Genomic DNA, 14,009 nt, shown 5'->3' on the forward strand with positions numbered 1-14,009 from the left:
TTATATTTTAAATAGACTCTTCAAACTTTACACAAACTAAACAGTGCAAAAATGAAAAATAAAGCAAAGTTTTATCAATTGTTTGCGCTTTTTAAAGGCCTACAATATGAAGTAATTTTAAAGTACAAGACTTCATAATTCAGAGTTGCAAACTATCTTGATGCATACATGATAGTTCTAATTAGCTGGTATAAATATTCAGACTCATTCCAGTTTAAATTTGTGCATGCACTGTTGTATTGGCCTGAGTCCACTGTTGTGAAATGATGTTTGGACCTGTGTTGCAATGATCTATTTAAAGTCTTTATTTTAATCTCATTTTGTAGTATGTTTTAAGATTGTATCATAAGGTCAAAATGTGTACCCATTTTAGTGACTATTTGTTCTTTTTTTTTAGAGGAACAGGTATCTGAATTTTATAGGTTAGAATTATGCATATTTATCGTGACTTGGAGGTACCGGTCATGACATTGGACTCCTTTGGCTATAAATTCTGTGAGCATGATCTTAACCTCCACAATAAGGAACGGCGTTCCGAAAGCCAGTGCTTCCAAATAAGCATATTTATCAGTTAGCGTTGAAGCTTCCATCTCGATTGTCTCTTTTTATGCTCCAACTTTGTGTTAAAATTGTTTGCCTGATAGTGTTGCGTAACTTTAACTGTAAGTTACATATTGAACACTGAAGAATTTAACTGTTACAGTACTGTGCTTGTTTCTGTTTTAGTTGTTCTATTATTCATTTGTAATTATTATTTCAACTTTCAACTTCTCTTTGATTTAATGGATTATTATATAGCAAAGTCATTAAATTTCTTGAATAAATGTATATTGAATGCAGAATGCCAGTTTTACACAGTAGACTTGCATTTCACACAAACTGTTTCAATGCAAAATCATTTCACACTTTCACTGGAGCACAGGAGGTTGAGAGGTGACCTAAAAGAAGTTTATAAAATTATGAGGGCGATAGGGTTAATGGTAGGTGTTTTTTCCATAGGATGGAGTCAAATTTTTAATGTGAGCGGAGAGAGATTTATAAAAGACATGAGGGGCAATGTTTCTACACAGAGGGTGGTTTGCGTGTAGCATAAATTTCGAAGAAAGTGGTGGATGTGTGTTCAGTTAGTGTTCAAAAGACATTTGGATAAGTACATCAATAGGAAAGGTTTGCAGGGTCATGGGTCAGGAGCAGGCAGATGGGACTAGTTTAGTTTGGGATTATCATCTTCATGGACTGGTTGGACCAAAGGATTTGTTTCCATGCTGTATGACTCAATGAGGCACTTAAAACCCACATCCAAACCTTGGACAGCAAAGGGCAGGTTGCTAGCTTCCTACTCACGTGCCATCACACGGTTATTTCAAATAGATTTAAGAAATTTGGAAAATATTAATTGGTTCATGTAAGATGGAGATTGCGTTATGCTTTTGAAGTGTTAGTTAATGTCACTGTGAGATTGCAATGCAGGTTGGCTATTGATGGGAAATCTTGTATGTCTTCATCTGGCGTGGTCCTTTCATTTCAAATGAGCTCATTTTGATGGATTTACTCCACAGTGATGTGCTTCGGAAGCACTGTCAACTTTTGATTGAATTAAATAAAAAAAGTGATTATCCCCAAGATAAGATACTTCATCACGGTGTCATTTGAATATAATTGAGACTCGAAATAATTTATAGCAAAGTCAAATGCAGAAATTACCATTTGTTCACAGGAGTTAAACTCAAGAACTGTCATTAATTTCCTCATAAGGAACAAGAGAAGCAATACACAACATGTGGTATATTGGAATGCAATAATCACTTGATTGAAATGCACAATTTAAATGTACCACTCCTGCTGACTTTCAATGCAGAATAATCTTACATGAAGCATACTCCTTAAAACCCATTTGTTTTTCTCATAAATCATTGTGAGCTCATAAAGTTCCAGATGGCTTTCCTCATTGAACTGTTTTATTGCAGAATATTTTCTTCCAAGAAGTAAAGCAACCTCTGGAAAATTTCAACATTATATATCTGTTTTGTTTTAAAGGTTTGTCTGTTGCACTACAGCTGCTACATGGAGATATTGATCAGATCCGGAGAGAATACCCAGTATTGTTCACAAGAGGTGTGGCGATCACCAGAAAATTGGGCTTTTCTGATATTATCATGCCAGGTAGGCTGAACAACAGTGGAGTTGTTATGGAACATGGTAAGACAGTTCTAAGAATTGTTACACTTCATTTTCTATCTCCACAAATTGGTTTTTGGTAAACACAAGGTCTTACAAGTAATTCATCCTCGTTTTAAAACAACGTGCTTTCTTGTGCTGGAGTATTTTATGCTGTACAAACCGTGACAAAGACTATACAAGATTGTTGACTTGAAGTATTACCTTGTTAGTGTTCATACTTGGCTTAAACATTTTTAATTATTTGTACCATGTATACAGTAAGTCATTGAAAAGCTTGCATTTTAATACTATTCAGTGATAGTTGGAAGGTTGTGCCTTTGAATGTTTCAGCATATCCTCAGCATTGACATTTCAGTGCAGTGCTGAGAGAAGCTGTAAATATAAATTCCCCACTTTTCAGATCTGCCCTTTCAGGTGAATGTTAAAGATGACATAGTCATCTTTACAGAAGAGCAGGTGTCCTAGCAAATATTTATCCTTCAAACAATATCCTCTTTTTATAAAAAAAACCTAATTATTTCACTGATGTTTTTGGAACCTTCCTGTGCACAGATTGAATGGTGTGTTTCCCACGTTACTGCAGTAACTGTACTTCCAAAGTAATTCATTGCTGTAAAACACTTGGGAGCAACCCAGGATTGAAAGGGTGTTGTATAAATAGACTGTGTCTTTTCTTCATAAATCTTCTCTTGAAGAATATATTGCTTTCAGGACATTATGATTTTCTTTTTAGTGCCCGTTTGTAAAATGTGGACATTGATGGCAAGGTTGGCATTGATGGCCCATCCTTAATTGCCTGAGAGAATATATTGGTTTGCTACCTTTTTGAATTCCTGCAACCCTTGTGGTATCAAGGCTTTCAAACCAGTGACAATGAAGTAACAGTGATATGTATTTTTAGTCAGTTTGGTATGCAGTGTTGAAGGGAACTTTAAATGTTTGGTCCCCTCATGCCGTTTACCCTTCTAAGTAGTAGAGGGTGCCAATTTGGAAGATGCCATTTAAATATTTTTAGTGAAATTCTGCAATGCACCTTGCAGATTGTACACTGCTATCACTGTGCATGTGTGTTGGAAGGAGGAGGACTTCATGTTCATCTCTGCTGCAATGCCTTTTGGGGCAGATAGAATGGAATTGGGTGAGTGAGGGTTAAAGACAATGAGTTTGGAGAATTTCAAATTGAGGAGAGCTGCTCAGAAGTTGTGTTTTATATGCTAGATACTTTTCAAACCCTCCTTTTCACTGCATATTTTAATGACCCAATGTTAATTCAGTAAAAACTTGTAAGCTCCATGGTTTGTGATTTATTTTACCTTCAAATGTCAGTCATTCTAAATGCACCAAATTTGTATGAGTAAAATCAACGATTAAGAAACCTTTGCATTTGCATTCTACATTTAGAAGTTCAGAAAAACATGCACTTTGGTCAGAGGATGTCAATCGCAGTCTCATTATCTGTGTCATGTTCCTGGTATTAACTCTAGACTCACGCAAATGACTATGTCATTAATTCTAACTTGGCCTTTATATCTGGTGACTGGAATTTCCTTTCTCCAAGAAGGCTTTTACAGAACAGCTTTAAATGTAACTGCACTTTGATCTATAATACAGGAGCTGGAAGAGCCACTATAAACTGAAATTAACTTTTTTCACTAGTTCATGGACTTGAGCAATGCCTCCAAATAAATCTATCTTTAGAATCTGCAGAATAAAATTGCCTTTTTATTTTAAATTTCATCAAGTAGGAGAAAGGTAGAAAACTTCTGCATATATTGCATTTTATTATATGTTCACTACAAGCTAAAGCATCATAACAATGGCTTGATGTTGAGGTGTTACATGAAAATTAATATTGCAAGAACTGTGGGGTGCTTTTTCTGAACAATGTATTAAAGTGTTGCAGCAACAAAAAACAAACAACTGTGGATCCGGAAATCTGAAACTAAAAACAAATTGCTGGAGAGATTCAGCAGATCTGGCAGCAACTTAGTTCTGAGGAAGGGTTACTGGACCTAAAAGGTTAACTCTGCTTTCTTTACACTGTGGCCGCCATATCTGCTGAGTTTCTCGAATAATTTATGTTTCTGTATTGAGGTCTTAGAATAGAATAGAATCCCTACAGCATGGAAACAGGCCCTTCGGCCCTACAAGTCCACACTGACCCTCTGAAAATTATCCCATCCAAACCCATTCCCCATTACTCTACATTTACCCCTAACCTTCACATTCTCTGAACGTGATGGACAATTTAGCATGGCAAATTCACGTAACCTGCACGTCTTTGGATTGTGGTAGGAAACCAAAGCATCCAGAGGAAACCCACACAGACACTGGGAGAATGTGCAAACTCCACACAGACAGTTGCCCGAGCCTGGAATTGAAACTAGGTCCCTGGTGCTGTGAGGCCACAGAGCTAACCACTGAGCCACCATGCTGTCTCTTGTGTTGGTTTAACATTTGGTCCAAAATGCAGAAGTCCTATGACAGTGAGCTTTAAAAAACACAAACATAATGCCTTCCATCAAAAAGAACAGTGTGAAGTTGGGCCTGATTTACAAATAATTTCTCATGTGTTCATTCAGGTATAGCAGTACTTCAACATTTCACTTCCAACCATTCAAAGATCTGAGCTTAGCTGATCATGTTCTGTCTGTATCCTATCTTGTTAAAAGTTCTGCAAACCCAGGTCAACCCTTGCTGAGCTACAATGTCCTCAGTTCCACTGTTCCTGAAGTTGAATTTTTCTTTCGACTAAATATTGGAAGGACCAATATTAATTTCTTTTGTCCATGTTGCAAACTCCATTCTTTACACTCAACCCCAGCTCATTCCTGGCACACTGTTTGAGACTGAACCAGACCTCGCAATGTTGATGATTGTAAAATATACTTTTGACCATGATATGTAATCTGATTTACAGATTCCGATTTTCGGATTACTTCGTGTGGAAACAGGCCCTTCGGCCCAACAAGTCCACACCGACCCGCCGAAGCATAACCCACCCAGACCCATTCCCCTACATTTACCCTTTCACCTAACACTACGGGCAATTTAGCATGGCCAATTTTTTTGGATTGTGGGAGGAAACCGGAGCACCCGGAGGAAACCCATGCAGACACTGGGGGAATGTGCAAACTCCACACAGAGAGTCACCTGAAGTGGGAATTGAACCCGTGTCTTTGGCGCTGTGAGGCAGCAGTGCTAACCACTGTGCTACCATGCCGCCCACAAATATTATTATTATTATTATTATTATTGTAGTGGTTCTGTTTGCTGAGCTGGGAGTTTTTGTTGCACGCTTTGGGCTGCATTCACAAGCAACCCGACTCCAAGAAGACACAATCTCGACGAGCCGTGCACGGCGAACAGAACCACTACAACGAGCACCCGAGCTACAAATCTTCTCACAAACTTTGAATTATTATTATTGTGGGAAATATTGATTGTATTAGAAAGAGTGGCCCAAAGATATGAATTTGTGCTATGAGACTTTTTTAAAGGGTCAGAAAGTCATTCTGGAACAGTGACCTAAATGTATCAGTTCCAAGAAAAAAAACATGGCATAGTCAAGCACCTGGTAGATTCCTTTGGTTTTAATGGAGAAGATGTTTATACTTTTGAGTTTATGAATGTAGTGTGAACATATTAGGCCATTAGTTTTGTTTTGGTTTTAGTTCTGAAGCAAACAAGAGTTTAGTTCAGTCAAGAAAAAGGTCCCCTCTTGGCACGTTTCATTCTGGTGTAGTTCAGCTCGGAGCCAACAAGTCATTGCAGCAGCAGATTTTTACCAGTCTGTAATACTTTCAAATCTTAGTGTGGAGGTGCCAGTGTTGGACTGGAGTGGACAAAGTCAGAAGTCACACAACACCAGGTCACAGTCAAAAAGGATTTATTTAAAATCACAAGCTTTCGGAGCACTGCTCCTTCATCAGATGAAGTGGAGGAAAGCGCATCTCCAAACCAGAGAGTCTGAGATAGAAATCTTCAAGTTGTTGGAGTTGAAAAAGTTTAGATAATCAAAATTGTGAAAGGTTACATGTCATCAAACTCTCAAGGAATTTCGAAATTATTTCCACATTTCAAGAAAAAGACACTGGAGGGAGTCAGTTGAGGAGAAACTTAGAAATGAGTTAGGAGAGTAATTTCTATGGGTCTGAATCTCGAACTGATAATGTTTTGAAGCAGGCTGAAACTTTGTTGTTTGCATAAAGATTTTTCAAAATTGCCTTATTAACGTAAGTTAGTTTGTTTTTCTTTTCTGTTTTGAGCAATAAAAATTAAAAACATCTGTAGCCTCATAAATATGTTTCACTTAGTAACCACCACATTTAATTTTTATTTTATTTATTTAATATATAATCCATCAAGCCAAGTTTAATTCTGGCATCTGACTTGACCAGTATTATCATCAGATGGGATCATAACTCAATCAACAGAGCTGTGTAATCATCACCTGTCCCTAAACCTTTCTCATCCCATCTGATACTGAAACCCTATCCATGCCTTTAGTTTCCAAAATGGATGATTCCAATGTTCTTTGCCAGCATCCCATTTTTCAACCCTCCATAAACTTGAACTCATTTAGATCTTTGCATACCTAAATTGTACCAAGTCCCATTCATGCATTATTGTAGTGCTTGTAGATTTGTTGAATCCTGGTCCAACAATGTTTTCTTCAACAATGTTTAAAGTTTTCTTCCCTGTTTTCGAATCCCTCCATCTCATCACTTCTCCCTATCTCTGAAATCACCAAGTTCACTCAGTATCTCAAATTCCAGCCTTTTTGGTATCTTCTATTTTATTTGCTGTACCCTTGCACCAATGCCTTCAGCTGCTTAATCCTGAAATCTGAAAGTTCCTTCCTAAGCTGGGGACTGGAGTTAAAAAAAACAGGAACTTTTGCTAAGCATATTTTGGTGAGACTACTTTTTGAGTACAGTGTACCACATTGCTCCCTGAACCTACATAGGAACTTAATTGGACAAAAGTTGATGCAGCAAAATTACATTGAAATGGGATGACAGGGTTGCCCTGTGATGAAAAATTAAAGTCATTGAGTTTGCTTTGTCTGGAGTTCAAAAGAATCAGAAGTGATGGTGGTCTCATCAATACATAGCAGATCCCATGAAAGCCTGAAAAGGTAAGTGCAAAGTTTTGGTTTTTCTGACTGGTGCTCTGGAACAATGGGGCATAGTCCTCAGGACAAGAGGCCAATCAATTCAGATTGCTCGGTCGATAAATATATTCAGGGCTAGATAAAAGATCTTTGGACTTTAAGGAATTAACAAATGTGGGATGGATCAGGAAAGTGGTATTAAGATCAAAGATCAAGAAGGAACCTATGAAATAGCAACGTACTTTCAACGTGTTTTATGCCTGACTTTTATTCCGCTTGGTCTTAAACTGCCTCTCCAGTTCATCCTTGTCCTCCATTTCTTCCTTTATGACACTTCTTGCAACTTAATTCTTTGACCAAGTGAATGAATCCTTCCTTAAATGGTTCTATATTAAATTTTGTATCCATTTTTTGTTTGGAAGTTATACTCTGAAATTCCTTGGGGCATATTACAGTGTTAAAGGCATTACACAACTGTTGATCCCTTTTTTTGTGTTTAAATTGTTTTATGATCTTGACTCTTCCTGTCTCTGAACATTATCTTTATTGCCCAAATTCTGCATTGTTTTGGATCTGAATATGGTGCAACGGAATAGGCAACATTAGTTCCCACACTTGCTGAAATTTCCTGCACAAATTTCCATTTCTCCAACTCTTCTTTTACTTATATTTCATCCCTTTGTAAAACTTTTGGCCACCCCTCTCAATATCTTTTTTCTAACACTCCATTGTTCTTGCTTTTAATGATATTTATTTGTGAAGTGCCTTTGGAAAGTTTTGATCTAAGTAATATAAAGGCAGGATATTGTTGAACGTGTTACTCAACTTGGCACTTCAATCAACTACTGAGCAATAAAACATCAGTGGAAATATTGTTCCCTTAGATAATGATTTGCAGTTATGTATAGAACAACAGTAACAACACTGACCTTTCGATGTTTTGAAATGGAGGTGTAGGTGTTGGACTGGGGTGGACAAAGTTAGAAATCACACAACACAAGGTTTATTTGGAAGCACTAGCTTTCGGAGTGCTGCTCCTTCATCAGGTGGTTGTAGAGTATAAGGTTATATGCCACAATGAACTGATGAAGGATATACTCCGCAATGACCTGATGAAGGAGCAGCACTCCGAAAGCTCGTGCTTCCAAATAAACCTGTTGGACGATAACCTGGTGTTGAGTGATTTTAATTTTGACTTTTCAAAGTAAATTATTGGTGGCAACTCAGTTTGGGTTAGCTTGACAATGTTGTACAAATTGACATATCTATTGGCTCAACAATGGCCTGTTGCCTCAATTGTTGTACTGACTGACATGTGACAACTGCAAAAAAATAGATAACTAAGTTTAACTTAGATGATTTCTTTGAGCAAAAGTTAATTGGCAAACTCTTACATGAAAATGACTGTCCACCGGTGACCTGATTTTCCTCAAAGCAAGTAATAGTTCCTCCATCTGTCTCATGCTACCAATCGACAGAGGAACATAGGTATTTCTGCAATAAAAAGTTGTTGTTCCTGTTTTTAGCTGTGTTATTCCTGTTTTTAGCTGTGTCATTCTGCAATGAGTTCAGTTTTATCTATACTGCTTATTCCTTCTGGCCATGGGAAGAGGGGGAAATCAAGCACCTGTCAGCCCATTAGTCTGCAGCTGGGCAATCCAAGATGGAGGATGGGAGAAATTTCTGGCTGTAATAGCTGCCCCTGTTTTGAGGTATTTTAGGTGCTGGAGGTGATTTCCTCAAATTCCAGAGCAGCTGCTGTTCCAGCCAGAAATTTTTCCCATCCTCCATCTTGTTTTATATGCTGTTGCATTGTTTTGGAACTTTGGGAAAAAAAGTCAAAACAACAGCAGTTTTAAAAGGGAGAAGAACAGACAAAGGAAGCACATGGTGAGGTCAGTGTAGAAGAGAGAGAGAGAGAGAAACTGACACTGTCTTTGCTGTTTGAATTCATGTATCACTGGACATCGGAGTGCATCTAGGAAAATTAACAAACAGTGAAATTCACAACTGATCTTGGAGGAACTGTTTGGGTGACGTTCACAGCACAGAATCAGATAAGTGAGTAGAGGGGTTCTTTCTTGATTATATGTTTTTGGAGATATGTCTCTTCATTAAACTTAAAATATAAGCCATAACTATTCACTTAACCTGGGGCAGTGTTTGTAGAGGAATGAGACGGTGTTTTTTTCTGGTCTATAGATTGTGAAGGAGCAAAAATGGCCTTTAATAGAGTGGTATGGGCTTCCTGTCAGATGTGGGAGTTTAAAGAGAGTTTAAGAGTTACTCCGGATTATATCTCCCATAAATTCTGTTGGTTGCATATCTTATCAGATTGAATGGATCAGTTGGAGAGACAGTTAGAAGCAATGAGGATTTGGCAACAGCAACAGTATGTGATGGATGGCAGTTATAGGAAGGGGGGAAAGTCTCAGATACAGTCACATAGATGGATTAACTCCAGGAAAGTTAAGAGAGGTAGGCAGCTAGTGCAGGAATCTTTTGTGGATATACCCATTTCAAGCAAGTATGCTGTTTTGGAAAATGCAGGGGGTAATGGATTTTTGGGGGAAAACAGAATGGTGTGATGCTTCCCTGATGCCAGGATCAAGGATGTCTCAGAGAGGGTGCAGAATGTTCTCACGGGGGAGAGGGGCCAGCAAGAGGTCATTGTCCACATTGGAACCAACAACATAGGAAGGGAAAAGGTTGAGATTCTGAATGGAGATTATAAAGACCCAGGGAGATAGTGAGGAAAGAGGTCAATCTGAGACTGGTACAGTTGAGAACAGAAGTGAGTTAAACAGTCAGGGCAGGCAGGGACAAGGTAGGACTAATAAATTAAACTGCATTTATTTCATTCATGGGGCCTAACAGGGAAGGCAGATGAACTAAGGGGATGGTTAGGAACTTGAGACTGGGATATCATAGCAATTACAGAAACATGGCTCAGAGATGGGCAGGACTGGCAGCTTAATGTTCCAGGATACAAATGCTCCAGGAAGGATAGAAAGGGAGACAAGAGAGGAGAGAGAGTGGCATTTTTGACAAGAGATAGCATTACAGCTATACTGAGGGAAATATATCCAGGGATGTTATTTGGGTGGAACTGAGAAATAAGAAAGGGATGATCACCTTATTGGAATTGTATTATAGACCTTCTCATAGTCAGAGGGAAATCGAGAAACAAACTTGGAAGGAGATCTCAGCTACCTGTAAGAATAATAGCATGGTTATGGTAGGGGATTTTAACTTTCCAAACATAGACTGGGACTGCCATAGTGTTAAGGGTTTAGATGGAGGGGAATTTGTTAAGAGTGTACAAGACAATTTTCTGATTCAGTATGTGGGTGTAGCTACTGGAGAAGGTGCAAAACTTGACCTACTCTTGGGAAATAAGGCAGGGCAGGTGACTGAGGTGTCAGTGGAGGAGCACTTTGTGGCCAGCGACCACAACTCTATTAGATTTAAAATAGTGATGGAAAAGGATAGACCAGATTTAAAAGTTGAAGATCTAAATTGGAGAAAGGCCAATTTTGATGGTATTAGGCAAGAACTTTCAAAAGCTGATTTGGGGCAGATGTTCGCAGGTAAAGGGACAGCTGGAAAATGGGAAGCCTTCAGGAATGAGATACCAAGAATCCAGAGAAAGTATATTCCTTTTCGGGTGAAAGGAAAGGCTGGTAGGTATAGGGAATGCTGGATGGCTAAATAAATTGGGAGTTTGGTTAAGAAAAAAGAAGGAAGCATTTGTAAGGCATAGAAAGGATAGATAGAGTGAATCCTTAGAAGAGTATAAAGGTAGTAGGAGTATACTTAAGAGGGAAATCAGGAGGGCAAAAAGGGGACATGAGATAGCTTTGGCAAATAGGGTGAAGGTGAATCGAAAGGGTTTTTACAAATACATCAAGGACAAAAGGGTAACTAGAGAGAGAATAGGGCCCCTCAAAGATCAGCAAGGCGGCCTTTATATGGAGCCACATAAAATGGAGGAGATACTAAACGAGTATTTTGCATCAGTATTTAATGTGGAAAAGGATATGGAAGATATAGACTGTAGAGAAATAGCTGGTGACACCTTGCAAAATGTCCATATTACAGAAGAGGAAGTGCTGGGTGTCTTGAAATGCATAAAAGTAGATAAATCCCTAGGACCTGATCAGGTGTACCCTCGAACTCTGTGGGAAGCTGGAGAAGTGATTACTGGGCCTCTTGCTGAGATATTGTATCATTGATTGTCACAGGTCAGGTGCCAGGAGACTGGAGGTTGGCTAACGTGGTGCCACTGTTTAAGAAGAGTGGTAAGGACAAGCCAGGGAACTAAAGACCAGTGAGCCTGACATTGGTGGTGGCAAGTTGTTTGAGGGAATCCTGAGGGACAGGATGTACGTGTATTTGGAAGGGCAATGACTGATTAGGGATAATCAACATGGCTTTGTGCGTGGGAAATCATGTCTCACAAACTTGATTGAGTTTTTTGAAGAAGTAACAAAGAGGATTGATGAGGGTAGAGCAGGAGATGTGATCTATATGGACTTCAGTAAGGCATGCGACATGCTCCCCCATGGGAGACTGGTTAGATCTCATGGAATACAGGCGTTTGGTATGCTTTCTTTTATTGGACAGAGAAATGAGTACAGGAGTTGGGAGGTCATGTTGCGGCTGTACAGTACATTGGTTAGGCCACTATTGGAGTATTGCGTGCAATTCTGGTCTCCTTCCTATCGGAAAGATGTTGAGAAACTTGAAAGGGTTCTGAAAAGATTTACAAGGATGTTGGCAGGGTTGGAGAGTTTGCGCTATAGGGAGAGGCTGAACAGTCTGGGACTGTTTTCTCTGGCGTGTCGGAGGCTGAGGGATGACCTTATAGAGGTTTACAAAATTATGAGGGGCATGGATAGGATAAATACGCAAAGACTTTTCCTGGGGTCAGTGAGTCCAGAACTAATGGGCATAGGTTTAGGGTGAGAGGGGAAAGATATAAAAGAGATCTTAGGGGCAACTTTTTCACACAGAGGGTAGTACGTGTAAGAAATGAACTGTCAGAGGAAGTGGTGAAGGCTGGTACAATTGCAACATTTAAGAGACATTTGGATGAGCATATGAATAGGAAGGGCTTGGAGGGATATGGGTCGGGTGCTGGCAAGTGGGACTAGATTGGGTTGGGATATCTGGTCGGCATGGATGGGTTGGACCGAAGGGTCTGTTTCCATGCTGTACATCTCTATGACTCTATAATTATTGGAATGGAGAAGTTGCATTTAAATCTGGCAATTACTGGCGCACAATCTAAAGCAGTTGTGAAAATTTAGTGGAGTTTCTTTTGCAGATAATTTTAGATAGTCTTGGCTTTCACGTTCCATATTGTTGCCACGAGCAGCTCTACTCCCCTCCACCCCAGATTTCTCAAACTGTTTTCTATTGCCAAATTTTCCTTAGATGCTGGTCCTATCATGGGATCATCTTGTCTTTGGAAGACAGAAAAAATACAATATATCTGATTTTAGGAGAACTTTCTGATAACATCCTTTATGTACTAAAATGTCACAGGCAGTTAGCAAGAATGCGATCCAACAAAATTTGTCACTAAATCAGATGGAGGCATAAGAACTGATGATTTGTTAACATCCCCACTTCAATCCTTCCAATGGAGGGAAGGTCATTGATGAAGCAACTGAAGATTTCTGCATCTAGGACATTACTCTGAGATAATTTATATGTGTGATGACTGACCGCTAACAACTATAGCCATCTTTAGTTGTTTCAAGTATGTCTCCAATTCCCTTGATTCATATTGATTCCAGTTCTCAACGGGCTCCTTAATGTCACCCCTAGCCGAATGCTGCCTTGATGTTTAGGCAGTCCCTTGACATTCTACACTGAGATCATCTCTTTTCACCTTGTTTGAACTGGTGTTTAGTGGCTCTGGCAGAACCTAAATTGAGCATCAGTACACAGATTATTGCTAAACTGCTTGATAGCACTGCTGATGACTCATTTCACCATTCTGGTTCCTTCAAGGTAGTGTGATACATGATAATTGCCTGGATTAAATTAAATCTGTCCTGTGTGTGGGTAAGGAGATACCCAGGGATGGTGATGCTGTTGTCTGGGATCATAGTTAAATCATAGAATCACTACAGTGTGAAACCGGCCATTTGGCTCAACAATTCCACACCGACCCTCTGAAGAGTAACCCACCCAGACCCATTCCCCTACCCTATTACTCTACCTTTCCCCTGACTAATGCACCTGACCAACACATCCCTGAACACTATGGCCGATTCACCGAACCGTGTGGTTATTCTCAGGATTTTATTCAACAATGTCAGGATATTGCTTGACTAATCTGTGAGATAATTCACCCAAATTTGGCACTCGTGCCTAGGCATTAGTGAGGAAGGCCTGCAGCATTGACTGAACTGAGTTCACCATTGTTATTTCCAATGCCTAGGTCATTGTGTGGTCAATTTGGTTTCATTCCTTTTCAACTTTTTTAAAGTCGATTGATGCAACTAAGTGGCTTGTTATGCATTTTGAGACAGCAGTTAAGAGACTCATTTTGAGGGATGAGTTGAAAAGGAAGAGGATTGGCCTGGGTGACGGCCAGGAGAGAAGATGAAGAAAGTAGGATGGCGCAATTAATGAGTCAGTGCTAAATAAATTAACAGCACATCAAAGCTTCCTCTTGGCAAGAGAAGGAAGCTTTAGG

General features: G+C 39.3%; 1 protein-coding gene across 1 annotated transcript in view; it reads left to right on the forward strand.

Moving 5' to 3' along the window:
• The window catches only part of dock4 (dedicator of cytokinesis 4), a 458,861-nt gene that overhangs the window by 249,662 nt on the left and 195,190 nt on the right, over window positions 1-14,009 (forward strand). Inside the window, exon 13 of the mRNA XM_060839361.1 lies at window positions 2,038-2,163. Coding sequence (XP_060695344.1) covers window positions 2,038-2,163 — 126 coding nt within the window. The remainder of the gene's footprint in view (window positions 1-2,037; window positions 2,164-14,009) is intronic.

Source organism: Hemiscyllium ocellatum, chromosome 19 (assembly GCF_020745735.1).
Source record: "Hemiscyllium ocellatum isolate sHemOce1 chromosome 19, sHemOce1.pat.X.cur, whole genome shotgun sequence".
NCBI lineage: Eukaryota > Metazoa > Chordata > Chondrichthyes > Orectolobiformes > Hemiscylliidae > Hemiscyllium > Hemiscyllium ocellatum.